Below are 18,372 nucleotides of genomic sequence, written 5' to 3'. Positions count from 1 at the left end.
TTGTTTCCTTGTAAATCACTGGGGTACCCACAACCCAGAGGAAATAACAATAATAAAATTATTAACCTTCTAATAGCAGCCTCTAAAAGCTAACACCACTAGCAAGGCTTGGCATTTGTTTTTTGCCCAGCTGCATAAAAAGGGGACTAAAATCAAATCTGTGCAATATCTACTGTAACACCCAATGTTTGATGTGGATTATGAGTAAAGCAGCAAGCTGGAACAGCAGCAGCTTGTCTGGAGATATTGAGAGCCACAGCGTAGCAGTGCTAACGCAATTTAATCAGACCCACAGGGGCCAGCTACCCTATTCGGCCCTGTGGGATATAGACTGTGTTTACCTACACTTTCTGAACTCCAGCGACCCAAATGAAGTATAAGCATGTTTGTTTCATGTGTAACAAAGCAAACTCTACGTCCTAGCTCTTTTAGCACAGAGGGCACTGCTTTCCTGTTGCTTTCACAGACCAGTCTGGTTTTTACTCCAGATATTTGCCCTGATAGCAATTGCACTAAAATAATCTCAGAGAAGTAGGAGCCTAAAATTGTTTGCAACCCACATAACTCTTCTAATCCCGAATCCCGGCATAGCTGGGAAATTCATGAAACAGTAAGAAGCCATGTTTGGATTCAGTACTCAGGCTGATTGCAAAGGGGCTGCAATGGAGGTTGTCCCCACTCTGGGGACATGACCAAGGCAGTGAGCTCCCATTTCTGGGATAGCTAAGGATACCAATGGTTTCCTCCCCAACTATCTGTAAGAAGGGGCTTGCTGTACATCAGGTCAGCCCTCCACTCCTCCTGCCCTGTCTTCCCTCCAGTTTCTTATTCTTATTGCTTTAGGAGCATTTGGGAGGCTTTGGACCATTTTAGTGACTGAGGTCAAGGTCAGGAGTGGATTGACCAGAGGGCGAGCATCCTGAAGAGGTTCAGTACACTTGCATGCCCCTCATCCTAGGGTGCTCCCCAGGATGAGATGACTGGCTGGGGATCTGCTCTGGGTTTGGCTTCTCCCGAAACACCAGTGCTGCAGGGTGAGACGTAGTGACGGCTACGGGAAATTGCAGAATTAGGAAGTCCTGACCTCCTCCTTGGTGGTTCCATTTTCATATCGTAGGTGGTGCATTTCAGGGCAATAAAGGGCACAGGGCAGAAAAGCTCCATGAGTGCGTGGCACTGCACGTCGCAGCTCAGCCTGAAGCGCTGCAGTCAGCAGGGCTTTCTGCCAAGGAAATCCTATGCCGAGTTCCCTCCTGGCCATCTCTGGTGGGCTGCCTGAAGGGACAGCAGAAATCCCAGCGAGCTCTCTGAGCAGAGTAAGGGATAACCAATATTCCCTGCCTGGGTATAGCAGCCTCTGCTCTCCGAGGGCAAGCGTGTGCAAGCTCAGTGAGCACGTAATGGCTGCCATGCTCGTCTGCAGAGCCACCGCGCTGGGGGATCTTTCTCACTGTTGCATGAAGGGCTTTGGGATCCCTGGGGTATAAAAAGTGCTAGAGAAAATACAGTCCTTCCCTTGTTCTGTTTCCTTGCCTAAAATAAACTTCACACTCATCTACTGGGCTGGAATAGCCAAAGCAGGTTGCGCATCCCCAGTAGAACCTCTCACTCCAACTCAGGTGACTGTGGCCAGACCCCCAGTTCTTACTCAGAGGTCATTAAAGAAAGAAAGCGGTGCCTACCTGCCCAGTCCTTTGCCCATGGGCAGGGAGGGTGATGAGATGAAAAGTCCTGAGGACCACTGGGGCAGGTGGTCCCCACTGCAGTTTTCCCATGGGAAGCAAGCTGAAGAATTCCCACACCCTGCTATTCCCCAAAATTTCTACTGCTGGCTGTCAATTATGATCCAGATTTGACAGTTCCTGCTGCAGGCTGATGACGTTGTGTGGGAGAACACAGGAGACTTGCTGAGACTGCCAAACTGCTAAACACATGTGATGGGGGGCTCTCCCTTCCTCCATGTGTCTGAGCCTTGGAGGGGAATGGGGAGGAGAGCTGAAGTGGCACAGAAGAGGGAGGATGGATTGAAAGCTGCCTCTGTCATTGACTTGCTCCATTCTTTGGATTATTTCCCTGGAGTTCCCAGATATTTTTAATATTAATAACTAATAATAATTTTTATGTAGCACTTTGCATCCTGAAGGACCCTAAAGCACACCACATACTTCATAAGCTAATTACCAGCTGCAAGCCTAATTCTTCTCTTGGTTGTGACCATATCTGCTGAAGGAAAATCTCAGAGTCACACTAGATTTGCACCAGTTTAACTGAGGACAGCATCTCCCTATAGATCCAGCTGGATATGTCAGAGACAAATGCAGTGTGGAGTTGGAGATGAAAGATTTGAATTGCCTTTTCTCCTCCTTCATAATTTAAAAATGACTAAGGAAATTGCATTCAAAAAGCCTTGTGAATGCAGCATTACGACTGCAAGATTCAAGATTTGGATTTTGGGAATAGCCAAGCCCAAATTCCCACTGGAGTAGGAGCTCGGCCCACATCTGAACCAAGGCACTGTACAGCTCATGGCTGTGTTCCAGGCTGCACAGGCCACTTTTCACAGTGTAAGGAGGGCTGTTCTCCCCTCTTTTCATGCCTGGTAAACCCATGCCAGTGCATAGTAACTGCTAATCACCCCTGGAGTTACAGTCTCACCACTGACCCAAAACATGACATACTGGACAAGGTGAGCCTGGCTCTGTCCTCTGATGCATGCTCACAGATCAGTTATATCTGAGGATGAAAATGCAACCCAATAGGATAAGATGAATTATAAACTTTCCAATCCATGGATTTCCTCTGCATACTTCTGGAGAGAGACTAATCCACCCAAGCTCTGGGTCTTTGAGGTCAAATTGGAGATGGTTCAGCCCTTATGTCCTCATCCAGCTAGGATGTTGTTTACATGCTCTGATTTCTCAGAGTTTGATGTTGTAACCCTATATGCAAAACCTGTCCTAGTTACTGTATTGTTGCAATGATAGGGGAAAAAGGAAGAAAAAGAGAAGCAACAGCTCTTAAATACTCCCTTTGTCCCATCCACTCCTTTCCCTCCAGGCTTACAGTAGTACCTCTCTTCCTCTGACATCTGGATACGCAGCCATAGATTGGGATTGCCTGTGGTAGCTATGGAGCATCTCCTCTCCTCCCACACCTTATGCACATCATTTCTCTCTCACTGCAGATAATTGCATCACCCTTCCTGTTACTCGGCTCACAGTTGTAGTGTCACATTTTGACTTGTTACACACACACACAAATGTTCTTGCTACAAATTGCCAGATTTATTTTTTTTCTTTTTAATCCTCTGTAATATCTTGATTTCGTTCACTTGCCTCTTTTTGTTTTGCTTGGACTTCTTTCCATGCCTTGATCAATTTCTGCTTCACTTTTCTGCCTTCCACCCCAGCAGCTCCAGCACTTCAGTTGTGCTCTTGGCGTTTAAAACCCAACATCATGCTACAGCATCTGAGCAGGACTATTTACAAACCCTTTTCTCAACTATTTTTCTTGTTCCCAGCTCATTTAAAGACCCGTTTTGCCTCTTCTTGCAAGGCAAAGGCAATAGGTTTTACTGACTCAGCTGATACACCTTGAAAACTCTGCAACAGGGCTTGTATGCCCGGAAGTCCAAGTTTTTCCTACCTAGAGTGACACCAGTCACTCTAACAACTGTAGGAACAGTTTCTAACCTCTCTGCTGAGGACTCAGAGATACTGTCAGTGTTTTACGCATTCACTGAACCACACAGGAAAGTATCAGTTACAAACACCAAATTATTTTGTTGACATATAAATGAAATCATGACATGCATTTGTTATATATGTATACATAAAACTATTTTCAGTTCCAGAATGCCAGCAGCACAGCAGGGAAATGCAAGAAATACAGCATCAGGAGGAGCAAATTTATTCACAGCTTTAGATGATTTAGATGAGCCTATTACATTTTTGAGTTTAGTGCTATTTTCAGAAGAAGCTCAGCTCAGGTTTGATTCTGGCAAAGTCTAGAAATAGAGCAAATTATTTACCAGGGGAGATGGTTGTGCTAGATGTACACAAAAAGGATCTTTTTGAATGATTTTTATTACTGCCGTATTGAGGGTTTTCATTTGTAACTTGGACAGATGTCTCGCAGTCCCTGAAAACCAGCCACCCACAATGCTCCGGCTTATAAAGCTCAAACGTGCTGGATTTGTGCTTGCACCAAAACGTGTTCAAGAGGCTTTGCCCAGTTTTCCCGGCCAATCTCACTGTAACAAAGCACAGGAAATTTCAAGGCACAGCGAGGATATTTTTGTAAGTTATGACCCTGTAAAAAGAGGGTGTTTATAAATGGAAATTTCATATAATCTTAATAATAGCTTTTGCTACCTCTGCATCTCCACCCACGTCCATGGGAATAGCTACAGCCAGCTCTGAGGCTGAGTCTATCGGCAGCGTTCGGAGCGGGGTGGGAAGGCGAGGAGGCCGCCTCCTTCAAGGGAAAACGCAAAGAGACTGAAGGCTGAGAGCAGGCGCAGGGTCCGGCCGTGATGCAGCGCGGTGCCCGCTCCCCGCCGCAGCTGCAGCACCAGGACCAGGCAGGCGGAGCGCTGCAGGGGACCTTGCGGAGAACGCCGGGACGTGCGTGATGGGGCTCTCCTGCGCTCCCGCGCCGAGGGAGGGACCCAGGCAACCTCCAGCAGTACATGTGGTGTCTTCTTCTGTCGATAGCCCCCTCTCCTTTGCCAGGTGACAGTCGGCGAGGTGGCAGAGAGCAAGAGGGGAGCTGAAAAAGGCAGAACAGGAGCCTGGTATTGGCTTGGATGGGACTTCTCTGCCCGGTGGCGAAACTCCTTCCATCTTGTCATCTCCTCCCCAGTGCTACCCCACACCCGTTTCCCCTGCTTTTTCATCCCCTACCCATCTATGTCTGCATTTCTTTCTCTGTTTATTAACAGTCTCCTGACTAAACTCATTTCCTGAGAGCTGATCTTATCAGGTATAATTGGTATTTGCTGCTCTAGCTTCGGTCATAGCTAATGTGTGGTGATATATCCCTTCCTTCATGCTCATCAAGATCTTTAAGGCAGTGTTTGTACCATTTTTACTGCAGTAAACTCTCTTTATCATCTGATCCTTAGCAACAGCTGTAATAAACATGATTATTAATAAGAAGGTGAGGAGAGCTGGTATAATGGTTCTGCCTTGTAGGCAGGGGGGATATTCTATCATAACTATAAGATCAATTTCTATTTTGCATCAGTTCTTTTACAGGCTTCTTCACCACAATATCTAAATGATTTCCAGTGGCTCGTTAAGTGATGGGGCTTGATATCAGTCACATGTGGTTTGTTCTTTTATCCTGTCCCCAGGGAGAGAATTATGTATGCAACATACTGCTTATTTTGCTAAGGTTTTGTTTGGGTTTTTTATCATATGCACTGCTGCATGCTTATGTTGGAGAAGACCATGTCAAGGCAGGCATTTGGACAGGAAGGTGGCAAGATTTCTGATGGTCCTTTGTTCCCATGGGATACCTGGGATTGTCCCAGGCACCCTTCTGCAGACCTCATTTGCTGCCCCACTGAGCTTCACCTAGCAGTGGAAAGCTGTCCTTAAGGACAGAGCTGTGGAACTGTGGACCCTTCGATCTTCAAATTACCCACCTGAGCCAAAAGGTATTGCTACTATCACAGCGTCAGGGTCAGAGCTGCTAGAGCAGCACCTTCTCAAGCCCCAGATCACTGTCCCTTGTGGCACAGAGGCTGCATTCGCTGGTGTAGCCCTACATCCCGCAACTGAGGCCTTTATACTAACGCACGTGAAAAGATGGCCTAATTTTTGTGAGGTGCTGTCTCCAGAGAGAATCCCTCAAAGGGCTAATGAGCACTTTTGAAAAGCCAGCCTTTCCTTCAGGCACATCAGCACAGGTGGGTAAAAGCAGATACCCACAAGCACTCTGTGCTCTCTGCCACTGTGCTCTTCAATCCCCCAAACCTGCGAGTGCTTCCAAGTGCTTTGTTCTTGGAAGGGTAGAGAGCAACCAAAATGCCTTCAGAGGGCTTCTTCTGTGCTCCCCTTGGCGCTTCATGAAACCTCACCCCTTCGTCTTGAAGTCATGTCAGGTTGGGCATTAACAACTCAGTGTCACTAGTGTCAGATTTTGACAGGGACAGCAGACCTCCTCTCCTGGTTTGGAAGCCCTTTGCCAATACGTGTAAGGAAGACACACCAACTGTTTGCCACATAGCTGTGGAATTTGTCTTCCCAGCCCAGATGCTGGCTCTGATCCCCACTTCACCACATGGTTCAAAAGGACTCTGCCCAGAAACAGGGTCCTGGAGCAGACAGAAATGTTTGTGTTGGGTCTGACGACCTGCCCTTCCTGTGCCGCTTCTCGCATTTATTTCATGGATAAATAGTGAATATTAGTTTAATCTGCAACAAAGATCACATCTAAGGTAGGAATCACAAGTGTGAATCTGGGAGAGCTTTCATGTGTGCTCAGGCTTCGCGTTGATCTGGGAGAAGGTCACGTCAACGATGAGCACATTACATTTGAACTGAAGCTGGGGAAAATTATCTGGCCCAAAATGATTCAGTGTCTGATTGCTTTCATATTCTTATTATAAATATCCTCAGGCTATTTCCCTGAGGCAGGAAAATACCGTTATTCCTATTTTGAGTGAAAGAAGAGGGGAATGAAGTGACTTGCCTAAAATGATACTGGAAGCGTGGCAGAAAGAGGTACTGAATCCTTGGTTAACACCAAGCCATCTTTCTGAGCTTTTATCGACCACAGCCATATCCAGCCCCCTCTATTTATTTCTCTAGAAGCTATCGTGCCAAAACCTCTGTTAAATTGGAGAGTGAGACTGAAGGAAAGCTTTCAGTGGATTGCTTTTTTCCATAAATGGAAATATCACAAATCATTCTGGGAAAACAGGTCTTTCTGTTCTCATCCCTCTTTGTCTGCTTCTCTCCTTTTGGACGTCTTTTCCTCTGCCTCTGGCTCCCAGTTTTCAGATGTACAGTCCTGACCATTTTAAAGTGTTCCTACCCTGCAGGAAGGGAGTAGCTTTTCATTCTTTGGAACTTACTATTTTGTGATGGTTTGCACTCTGCAGGCAAGCACGACTTCTGAAAGAGGCAGGGCTGCACAAAGCGGCACAAAAATAAACCCTATCACCAGCAATACTGAGCCGGGTTCTCATCGGGGGTAGCTTGGTCTGACTCTCGCTGCAGCAGACCTGACTGCTGCCAGCTGCCCTGGATAAACTGCATGTACCCAAGCAATGACCCGGCTGTATTGGAGGTCTCTCTGAAGGCTGAATGCACAGTTAATGTTGATTTTCGTGCATCTTAGGCACTCAGTCCCTTTTGGCAGTGTGGCAGGTTGTCTCTGCTCTGTCTAAATGCCCTGACTGGGCAACTTCTGTCTCAGTCCAGGCACTGGGGGGGGTTGCCTGATGCACCAGTCCTACCTCCTCCAGGAGGCATTTTCCAAAGCTTGGGCAGGCCACAAGCAAATGGTGGGGATTGTGCCTAAGGACTCACGGTAATAATAGCCAGGGAACCTGGGGGCTGCTCTGTGATTTTCTATGGGCCTGGGCTTCCCCAGCCTTTCTATCCTGAGACAACACAGAGCTCCTCCCCACCTCCTCTGCAGCCTGCACATCTCAAAGCAGGCTGCTCAAAGGATGCCCACACCAATATGCCAGGGAGAGGGAGGTGACTGTGATGAATGAGAGAGACTGAAGATCTGGTGGGTGAGCAAAGGAAAGAGGATGAGGGGAGAGCCTGGACTGTGCTGGGAGAGCTGCAAGAAGGAGGTGGAAGCACGTGGCTGAAGTTTCTCAGAGAGACGTGCAGGAGAAGCCAGAGTGCTCAACACCTGCTTGTTTCAGGGTTCACAGCATGAAATGGCTCAAGTCGGGAAGAATGGGAAGGGCAAAAAGACACAAGTACAAAGGGAGATGCTGTTCTCACTCCCTTGAGCAGCTCCTACACACCCTCCCAAATAGTAATTTGCTCCTGCTGAGGCACTCACAAGTATTGCCTATAGGGCAGCTCACAGCTCTTCCCTCCCTGGCTCTGCAAACCGCACGTGCAGCACAGAAGGCTGTTGTGTCAGACCTCAGCAGTGCTGCTGAGTGGCTCCATCCCTCCTCCCCACTCAGCACAGGTGCCAGGGATGCTGCTGCACCATCTCAGCAGGCCACAGATGTCTGTCAGAGAGCTGCTGAGTGACCTTGGCACAAGGAGTGACACGGAGGCCTTCCCCGCACCGAGCTGAACTGCTGCCATCCGTCACTCACCGATACAAACTGGTGCACCCGCACCATGCCCTCGTGTGCAGCACGAGGCAGAGGAGTGCTGGCACCCCTGTTTTACAGGGTGGGACTCCGAGGCGGAGACAAGAAGTTGTTCTAACAGCAAGCCTGTGGCAGAGCAAAAACTGAATCCTGCTCTTTTACATCCCCAGTCAGTGTGTTAATGACCTAAATTCTGCATCCTTTCCCCATCCGTTGCCCAGAGGAGCTAGGAGGCATTGGAGGAGAGGGTGTGATAGCACAGGAATTCAGAGTCTGCTAAGCACAGACAAAGCAGGGGCTGAAGTGGGACCAGTGCTGCCCACCTTGCCAGCATAAACCCCGGCAGGGTTGGCACAGTGTACCAGCCTGCAGTGAAGGGCAGCTCCTCAATGACCCCAGCATCTTAAGTAAACCAAGGCTGGACTGCCCAATGGCCAAGCACCCTGCTGAGCCAGGTCAGCCAGGACTTCTGGACTCTCAGCACCAGGAGCAAAGAGCCTGCATGTCCCCTCACCCTGACTAAGTAGCTGAACCTCTAACCAGCTATCCCACACAAGTCCATGTAAAAGACACCCTGCTCAAGATGCAGTGTCTTTCCCAGGCAGCTTGATTCTTCGCATAGGAATTAATCAGGCTCAAATACAGCGAGAAATAGAGTGGGGGAGAAGGAGAAAAGAAGAAGCAGGGAAAGGATGGCACAGAAAGAGGAGGTTTCCACATGCAGTGCCTCTTCCCTCCCTGGCTGATTCCGGCTGGGGGTCTCCAGCTGTGTGATGGGAGCCTTGCCTGGGAAGTGCTCCCCAACAGTGTACAAGCAGGAGGCACTCAGTATTCAAGATGTGCCAGGCAAGGAGCTGAAATCTGGTTTTGGAGGTTCCTTCAGTGCCTCGGGGAGCAGCAGTGCTCACATGCACTGTACAGCAGTGAAAGCAACCAAAGGACCAGGGTGATGAGCTGCTCGCCTGTCATAGGCAGATGGCCCTGGGCAGTCAGGGGCAAGCAAGCGAAAGGACCCCCTTCATGCTATATCTACCTTCCTCACAGGTTTTTAAGTGGGCAAGAAGCAGGGTGGGAGTGTGGCAAAGGAGTCTGGCTGTGCAGCTTTCCTTTCAGAAGACATATGGCTAAGAAGCAGACATTTCTTGAACGAGGTAACTGGATTGAGGATGGATGATTAATAACCTCCTTTCATAACCCACAGTTTCAGTGTGGGAATAACACTTCAGAACTACACAGAGAGGCTTTGTTCCTACTTTCTTCTCCTATTACTTACCTCTCACATGCACACACACTCCTCTGTACTGTCTCTAGCCTCTCCATGGAAGCTCTTTGAACTAGTAGTTAAAGGCAGTAGGTATCTCAGAAGCATTAGACACAAGATGACTGGACGCAGACAGGGCTAAGCCTGGGGGCTGACCTAGAGGAACCTCCCTACCTGCCTTCTACAACTATTTGCTCATCACTGCCTCCCAAAGTGTTCCAATCCTTGCTCCAGCAAGGCTCAGTCTCGAGAAGAAACTCAGAGGGAATCCTTTGAGCTTGGTCCTTCTTCCAGCTATGACCAAATATCTGGAAGGTCATAGGAATTAATCTGGAATAAACCTTCCAAGACATGACTCTGGGACCTGATATGGTGCCTGCAGGTCTCAGTCTGGGTAGGGTTGTCCTAGAAGAGCTCTGGGTTCATCACGTTCAACCCTTCCCAGAGGCAGCAACCACACATGCAGTGGCTTCACTGTCCCCTCCCCATGCACAACCAGCTTGTCCAGTGGCTGGGCTCAGGGACAGGGTGGCAGGAGGCTTTCCCATGTTGCCACAGCATTTGTTACTCTCCAGACTCAGTCTCCAAGCCCTTCTGCTAAGGGATCAGTCAGCCTGAGCCACTTTGGTGGCTGACTTCTGGTGAGGGGGCCAATGGGATCATCATGCCTATCCAGGTACCTCATGCAGACACTGCTTTTCACATTTCTGAACATATTATGCCCATCAGTTTTGTGTTAAGGGCCGGCCAGTGCAAGAATCCAGAGGGAAATGTAAGGGGAAGAAGTTTGGGGGAACCCCAGAGGCATAAGGAAATTGCCTTGCATGTGGGCACCCCTGTACCAGCATGAACAACCTGATCCTTGGAGATACTAGTCCACCAGTGGTCATGATGATGACATGGCTTGAGGGTTACCTCTCTGGAGTGGTGTTCGTGATTTCAAGAGGAGAGAGACATGGACGATGAAAATAAGAACCTGGTAGACATCTCAGATGACAAAAGACTAGGAAGGTGTTGCTTGCCTCCTGCTGAGATGGCTTTGCTGGTCGTAGAGTGTGTGAAAAAGGATTCCCCATGACTAAAACTAGCAGAGGCCCTGTACATAAGACAGTCTGCTGAAACTGAGGGTGACCAGCCTGGGTTCCCTCACTTACAGTAGAAGATTTTGCTCCCCCAGTGCAAAGGGTGTTTTGCTGCTGAGCCACGTACACGCACATGCACCGAGCTTCTTGTAGCCTTAGTCTGTGAGAGGACACAAGAGGAGACCTGATAAAGGTATGCAAAACCAAGCAGTCTTATGGAGAAAGTAGACTAAGAGGTTTTGCTCCTCTCACACTGCACCAGAACAACAGAATGTATCCTGCACGTGAAAAGAATAGGCAGCAAATTCACAGCTGAGAGAAACAAGCGCTTTTCCACCCAAACCTGATCCCCGCTGCTGGGATCCACCGAAGCCACACCAGGTGAAGCACAAACACCCAGTTACGCTGGTCAATGCTGAGGGAAGGGACTCTGGCCCTTGTGCTTCACAGGGTGATCCAGCCTCTGGCTCCTCTTCCCACCCCACCACCTTCCTTGGAGGTGGGCAGTGCTCTCCCGTCCATCTGCAGCAGGAGCCATGCCTGCTGGCCAAAGCTCCTGCTGCTCTTCACCACTGAGTGAGGGGTGCTGTGCTAGGTGGGCATGAGGCTGGATCCAGATAGTGAATCCCATGCTCCTGTGCAAATAAGAGGGAGATGCATGTGTGAGCATGCAAGGAGACTACCTGGGCATTTAATGGGCATCTGTACGCGATCAGGAGTGCTGTCTGGAGGGAAGGCAGGGAGGGCATAAAGGGCGATGCAGAGGGCAGTTGTTCCTGCGAGGCAGGTTTTGGTGTTCTCATTTGTTCTTGTTTTTTTCTCTTGTTCCCTAGGGAATTTTAAAGGTCTGTGTAAGCAAATCGATCACTTCCCTGAGGATGCAGATTATGAAGCCGATACAGCAGAATATTTCCTCCGTAAGTCTGCAGGTTCTTCTTCTTGCAATGGCTCGTAGGTGCTAGCGTCGAGTGCCTTTTGTTCTCTGTAGGTAGAGTGGTGGATATGCTGGGACCTGTGAGGCTCAGCAAGCCAGAGGAGGTGACCCCAGAGCCACACTGCCCCCCCAAACCAGTTCCACTCTCACCTCCTTGGGGCCCTGCTCATAAGACAGTGCAAGTTTCAAACTCACAGTAACAACTGATGGCTTTTTTTATTAATGGCAATTAACTTTGATATAAATCTAGAGTCTTAATTCAAATCCATTGGAGAGCTGCTGAGCAGATGTAAGGTCAGGACTGTGCTAGCTGGGGCAGTGTGAGTGTATGTGAGAGTCTGTGTGTCTTTCCTAAAGCAGAGGAAGTTTATATTTCCTTACCTGATACTGCACTTGCATCAAATTAAGAAATTAGCTGCACTGTGTCTGAGGAGCACCTATTTCTGTCTTTACCTTTCCCCAAACACCACTTGCCTATAAAGGCTGCAGGTCTGATCTATGCTGCTTTTAGTGATGGGAACAGGAAGCAGGAGAAAGGAGAGTCAGAGCCCTTTGACGAAAAGAGCTGGTGCTCACCCAGAGCCACTTGGAGAGGTGCTGTAAGCCAGGCACATGGCATCTCCATAAGGAAACCTAACCTGAGCTCCAAGCCCAGTCTGGGACATGTGGGTGAAGCAGGGCAGATCAACACCGTGTGTTGCCCTCCCTGATCACAAGCCAGCATTTCCACCTTGCCCTAGAGGCAAGAGCTTGCTCTTCCTTTAGCACGGCTGAACAGGGATCATTCCTCCTCTTAGGTCCCCACCTTGCTATCCTGCCCTCCCTCCACAAGCCCAATGCCTTTTGACATCACAAGAAGAGATCTTCTCCATTCAGAAATCTGAGATGAGAGCTTTTGACCTCCCAAGGTTAAGCATCAGAGGACTCCAAAAGGCTGGGAGTCTTTCAGAATAGCTCCTTGTCAGCCAGGCATTCTCCAAGCCAGATGTGGAGACCCAGCCCTGCGGCAGGGATGAGAGAGATAATTTAGGCTCTGTGAGGCTCATTTGTATGTGAAAAGAGGCGGACCTTATGCTGCTTCCTCTTGGTTTCTCAAACAGTTCTTCATCCACTGTAAATTGTAAATAACCCAGGGAGATTGCTTCCTTCAGATGCCTTTCTGCAGCATCAGCCTCTTAATCGCTGCTTGGCCCCTGAACAGCAGAGCTGAATACAGGGGTTTGATCCAGTTTGGCACAGCGGCTGTGCAGGCTGCCTCTGAGGCCAAACCTGCTCTTGCAGAGCTGTTTGAGAGAGAGGAAGCTGCTTGCAGCATCAGCTGCACTTCAGAAAGAAGAGTTGGGGGAAGGGGCCAAGCATCTCAAGAAGGATGAGTCTGTTCCCTCAGAGAGAACAAGATCTAAGCACACAAACTGACCCATCATCAGGACCTGATGGCGTCCCAGTGTAGAGCCCTTTTCAAGAAAGAAACAGGTTCAAAGAGGAATTTGGTGAGTCAATAAAGGACAACTTGGATCATTCATGAGGGAAGTGGGATTTCTGCTGGCTTAGACATGACTGAAGAGGGACCCCACTGAACAGCTTCTTCCCAGGACTCCTGCCAAACCAGAGTCCCTGGGCTCTCTGCATGGGTGATGCCTGGTGGTACTGGCAAGAACAGCTAGGAAGTCATCCATTATCATCAGACTAAGCGATTCCCTCATTTAGGGGACTAGGACATAACTGTGGGGCACTGCCCATGGCCTTGCTAGAAGGGCTTAGACTTTATTTCTGCCAACCGTTCACTTAAGGTGTGTTAGTCTCTTTGAAATCAAACGCCTCTTGTCAGGAAGCTCTTTGCTTCCTGCCATTTAAGCTTCACATTGTCAAATCCCACCTTGCTTTCCAGAAGCTATTAAGAAGGTTATTATCACTGTCCTGGTCCCTGAAACACAGCCAGGCAGAACTGGAAAGCAAGCAAGAGAGGTTTCTCCCTGCTGTTTGCATTCCCTATGCGCAGGCAGTGGGCTAGGGCCCCCCCTCAAAGAGTGGACCGCTTGTGCCTGGTAGGATCCTGATGCCAACAGGCTCTTTGAAGCACGCTCTCTGCCCACTTAGGCGTAAATCCTGTGCTTGCTTCAGTAGGGTTCATTCTTGCAGGCAAGGATATATTGGCTTTCATCCCCCCCTTCCAGATCTTTGCTCCACATGCAGAATTGCACCAGCCACTCTGGTACCTTTCTTTACCAAGCAAGGCTTCATTTCACGCTTTACCAGCTTACTTTCTCTTGGGAAGGGAGAAGGGAAGGCCTTCCTAATTAAAACATATGAATATTGGCCACGTGAACACAGGCAGCCTGTTGGTACCCACTGAGCAGCCCACAGTCAGCATGTGTGCACTTGCACGTGTGTGCACATGTATATACAGACCTGGCCTTTTGCTGTGTGATTACAAGAGAGTCCCCCCAGAAGCTTTGGGGTACATTTTGCATGTGTGTACGAGCATACCCTGGCATCAGTGCCATTGCCCTCTGCTGGCTGAGCCATTCCCGTTATCGACCGATGGAGAGTGCGTGTGTGGGAGCTGGCACATCCGAACACATCACTGCCCTCTGGAAGGAGCCCAGTTGTTCGATCACCAGGATAAGCCCTGTGCTTCAGCGTGGAGGGCTGGGACTTCAGCTTCTCGGCCCTCACTGCAGCTACAGAGCAGCAGGAGCTCCTTCCCAACCCTAAAAAGATATATAAATAAATAAATCTCTCCTTGAGATGCTCAGGCCCTTTTGGGAGGATTCGAGATCAAGCAGCTCTATGGGAAGCATTTGTGTGGCTGCTTTTTGAAGAGTGGGCTGGAGCAGCAATGCCTCCCAGGAGGAGAAGCTGGATGGTGCCAGGGCTCCCCCTCCAGTCTGTTGTCCCCCCAAAAGTGAAGGATAAGACAGTGTAAGGGGGGATAGGCAGCACAGCAGGGTCCCAGCTCAGCCAACAGCCCCACACCTCCCCACCAGCTTCGTGGCAGCAGACAGGGAGCAAGAGAGATGCTTCGGACAGCTCTCTTTTTCTGACACACTTTGTTTCTCTCTCCCTCCCCAATACATTTATCCCTCCTTGTATTACTTCCCCCCACCTGCACATTGCCTTCTGTGTCTCCCCTCTACCCCCACTCTTGTACCCCCACGTAACCCCATATCCTCACCCCCTTTTTCCTCTCTCTCACACCTCTGTTGTTCTTTCTGTCCTGCTCCCTCTCTCCTCTGCAGGGGCTGTTAGAGCCTCTAGTATTTTCCCGATCCTGAGTGTGATTCTGCTTTTCATGGGTGGACTCTGCATTGCAGCCAGCGAGTTCTACAAAACCCGACACAACATCATCCTTAGTGCCGGCATCTTCTTCGTGTCTGCAGGTAAAGGGATGCACAGGGCCTGATGCTCCTGCGATCTGGACAGCCTGCTCAGCTGGGGCGTCCTGCACGGGCTCAGTTGCTCAGGCAGGAATGCTTATGGTTCCTAGCTCTGATGAGCCTTATTTGGGGAGAAAACAGGCCTTTTCACCCTGCTTCCTTGCCTGGAAGAGGCAGGCAGCTGCACCCTGCAGGCAGGAGGGGATTTCCTGCTGCAAGGGAGATGCTGGAGGGAGAGGGTTTCTTTCCCTACCGATGGCATCTCTCGGGAACCAGCCAGGAGTGCAGTCCAGTGATGCTGCAGGTGTGCAAGGAGGGTCTTGCCTGGTTTCCTAAGGGAAGTGGCCCACTGGGAGGGGATGGGAGTCTGGGGCCCCTTCTGTCCACAACCCCACAACCCTCATGTGTGACTCTCCTGACATCTCCCTTTCTCTTCCCCACCGTCCGGCTGGCAGGTCTGAGTAATATAATTGGCATCATCGTATACATATCAGCCAATGCTGGAGACCCCTCCAAGAGTGACTCTAAGAAGAACAGCTACTCCTACGGCTGGTCCTTCTACTTTGGGGCCCTGTCCTTCATTATAGCTGAGATGGTGGGAGTGCTGGCCGTCCACATGTTCATAGACCGGCACAAACAGCTGCGCGCCAACGCTCGCGCCACGGACTACCTCCAGTCCTCCGCCATCACCCGCATCCCCAGCTACCGATACCGCTATCAGAGACGCAGCCGCTCCAGCTCCCGCTCCACTGAGCCTTCACACTCCAGGGATGCCTCTCCCGTCGGGATCAAAGGGTTCAACACCCTCCCATCAACAGAGATCTCGATGTACACCCTGACCAGGGACCCGCTGAAGGCAACCACCACCCCTACCGCCACCTACAACTCCGACAGGGACAACAGTTTCCTCCAGGTTCACAACTGTATCCAGAAAGAGAACAAGGACTCTATCCACACCAACACAGCCAACCGCCGGACCACCCCGGTATGAAGCTGTCGCCAGGAGCTGAAAATGGGGCAGGAACGGGCAGGAGACAGGGTGGGATGCGGGGTGGGAAGGGTGGAAGCGGGGCAAGGGTAGCAGGGAGGTGGGAAGGAGGAGGAGGAGGAAAAGGAGAAGGAGGAGAAAGCGCCCCTTGGGGGGTTGGGGACCTACCCAACGCAAAAACAAAAAAAAAAAAAAAAAGAAAAAAAGAAAAGAAAAAATCCACCAAAAAAAAACACAACAAAACAAACAAAAAGGACAAAAAAATAAACAACCAACGAGAAAGCAGATAAACAAACAAGCGAGTGAACAAAAAAACCAAACAAATGACAAGGAAATGAAAGGAAAGAGACAACAGCGAGAAAAAAAATTCATAAAAAAAAAAAGAAAAAAGAAAAAAAAGAAAAAATTTAAAACTGAGAGAAAGAGATTTAAAAAATAGAAATAAATTTAAAAGAAAATGCATGATTTCCCATGTACCATTATTTTAACATTTAATAAAAACAGACTTAAAAAAATATAAAAGGGAACCAAGAAATAACAAAGGACAACAAATCCAGTGGGATGAGGAGGAGGAGGAGGCAGCTCTTTGGATTTTGGGGGGTTTTATTCTTTAATTTTAGTTTCTTTCCCACTTACCTTTAATCCAGCACAGGCTCCTTGGGGGACTGGGTCTGGGGGTCCTGACAGCAGCGACTTTGGTGTCCTTGGGCAGCTTACAGAGGATCCCAAGGTGCCAGGGGCTCAGCCAAGACCCACTCTGTTTCCCCAGGACCCATGGGGATCCACTCCATTCCCCCAAGACAGATGGGGATCCGCTTATGCCCCACAGGTCCATAGGGGTTAAGAGCAACTCCTGTCCCTAGAGAATGCAGGAGCCCATGCTGAGTCACCCCTCCACAGTGTCCCCAGGGGGGATCGCTGATTCCCTGGCCCTAGGAGCCCTGGGGTTAACGGTGACAATGCAAAAAGCAAACAGACACAGTATATAAAGAGACAGGCGTACACAGAGACAAAAAAAAAAAAACAAAAAAGGACAAAAAAAAAAAGAGGTTTCTTAAAAAAAAAACAAAAAAAAAGTGGCAATTTTTTTAATAAAACAACAGCTATAAATAAATGTAAATATAATAAGTGGATTTACTTGCAAGAAAAACAGATAGTATTATTTTTTCTTTTCATTTTTGTTTTCTCCAGCTTTAAACTGTGAACAAAAAACAAAGAGAAAAAGCAATGGGGAGTGTGGTGGGAGGTGCAGGCAAAGGGTGGGGGCTGTGGAGGGGAACCATGGCTCCCATCCCTTCGGGATGCTGCTGCTGTGGTCCGGGGGGGGATATGGGAGGCCAAAGCCGAGGGCAGCGTGCCAACGGGGGGGACAGCACTCGTGCACGCAGGTGCCCCTGTGCTTACATACGTGTGCCCAGGCACGGGCACGCTCTCCTGTGAATGCTCCAGAGGCTTCCCAGGCAGCCCCCAAATCTGCCCAGATCCCACTTAGGTCCTGCCAATGGGGCTGCAGCCATGTGGGGGCGTGGCAATGTCTACCCAGCCCCTGAAGTAGCTCCTGTCTCCCCCCCCCCCCCGGGTACAACCAGCCCACCCTGACCCAAAGCTGGCCACCGGCTTTTAGCCTTGACACACGTAGTCCCCGGCCAACACCCCAGGGAGGCCCCTGCTCCAGGCCTGAGCATCCCGAGTCCCAGTGGCCATGCCAGGGAGAAGTGAGAAGCCATTGGGCATCTCCACACCCGCTGGGTTTTGTCCTCGTTCCCTCCTCGCAGGGGCATCCCATCCCGATGTGGCTTCATCCACAGTGAACAGGTGAGCTGGGCCCCCACCCCAGGACCCCTGCACCCCTTCCCAGGGGTGCCAGGGTCAGCTTTTAATCCAGGTCCCCCACGGAGGCAGAGGTAGGGGAGCACATGGGGCTACAGTGACACCCTGCAAGCCGCTGGCCAGCCCAGGGAGAGGGCAGGGCCCCTTGTGGGGAGGCTTGCGGGAGGGGGCTGCCGAGCCCTTGGGCAGCTCAGACCCACTTTTCGACATCTCCGTCCTCGCTTCTGACGCTCCAGTTTTGCGGAGCTGTGCAGTCCCCCGCTTTGGGTCCCAGTGGGGCTTCTGCTTCAAAGAAACCTCCACCTCCCCGCTGCTTTCACCCCCCTTCCTTGCCCCAGAGCAGGGCAGTGGGCAGCAATCGGGAGGGGGTCACCCCTAGAAACAGCATCACCGGGCAAGAGGAGGATGAGAGCGGCTTGGCTGGGTGTCCAGACCCCCCACCCCAACCACTGAAATCCCCTCCCGTGACCCCACAGCCCTTTAAAAGAGATTCACAGCAACCCCCCTGTTCCAGTGCCTCTCAAGGAACAAGTTAAAGCTGGTTTCCCAGACCCCGGCATTGGGGTTTCCATCCCCAGCTGCCCCCTCGCCCGCCCGATGC

At 50.1% G+C, this 18,372-nt stretch overlaps 1 protein-coding gene across 2 annotated transcripts in view; it reads left to right on the top strand.

The window, feature by feature from the left end:
- The window catches only part of CACNG2 (calcium voltage-gated channel auxiliary subunit gamma 2), a 52,767-nt gene extending 34,609 nt beyond the window's left edge, over window positions 1-18,158 (top strand). For both annotated transcript variants that reach the window (XM_062602613.1, XM_062602612.1), the window contains 3 exons: window positions 11,476-11,559; window positions 14,816-14,956; window positions 15,409-18,158. In XM_062602613.1, coding sequence (XP_062458597.1) covers window positions 11,476-11,559; window positions 14,816-14,956; window positions 15,409-15,944 — 761 coding nt within the window. In that variant the 3' untranslated portion in view covers window positions 15,945-18,158. The remainder of the gene's footprint in view (window positions 1-11,475; window positions 11,560-14,815; window positions 14,957-15,408) is intronic.
- The last annotated feature ends 214 nt before the right edge of the window (window positions 18,159-18,372 follow it).

This window comes from Pezoporus occidentalis, unplaced genomic scaffold, assembly GCF_034315485.1.
Source record: "Pezoporus occidentalis ecotype Australia unplaced genomic scaffold, CSIRO_AGI_Poc_V1 ctg78, whole genome shotgun sequence".
Lineage (NCBI taxonomy): Eukaryota > Metazoa > Chordata > Aves > Psittaciformes > Psittacidae > Pezoporus > Pezoporus occidentalis.
The sequence above is the reverse complement of the archived record's forward strand: the minus strand, read 5'-3'. Positions and strand labels throughout refer to the sequence as shown.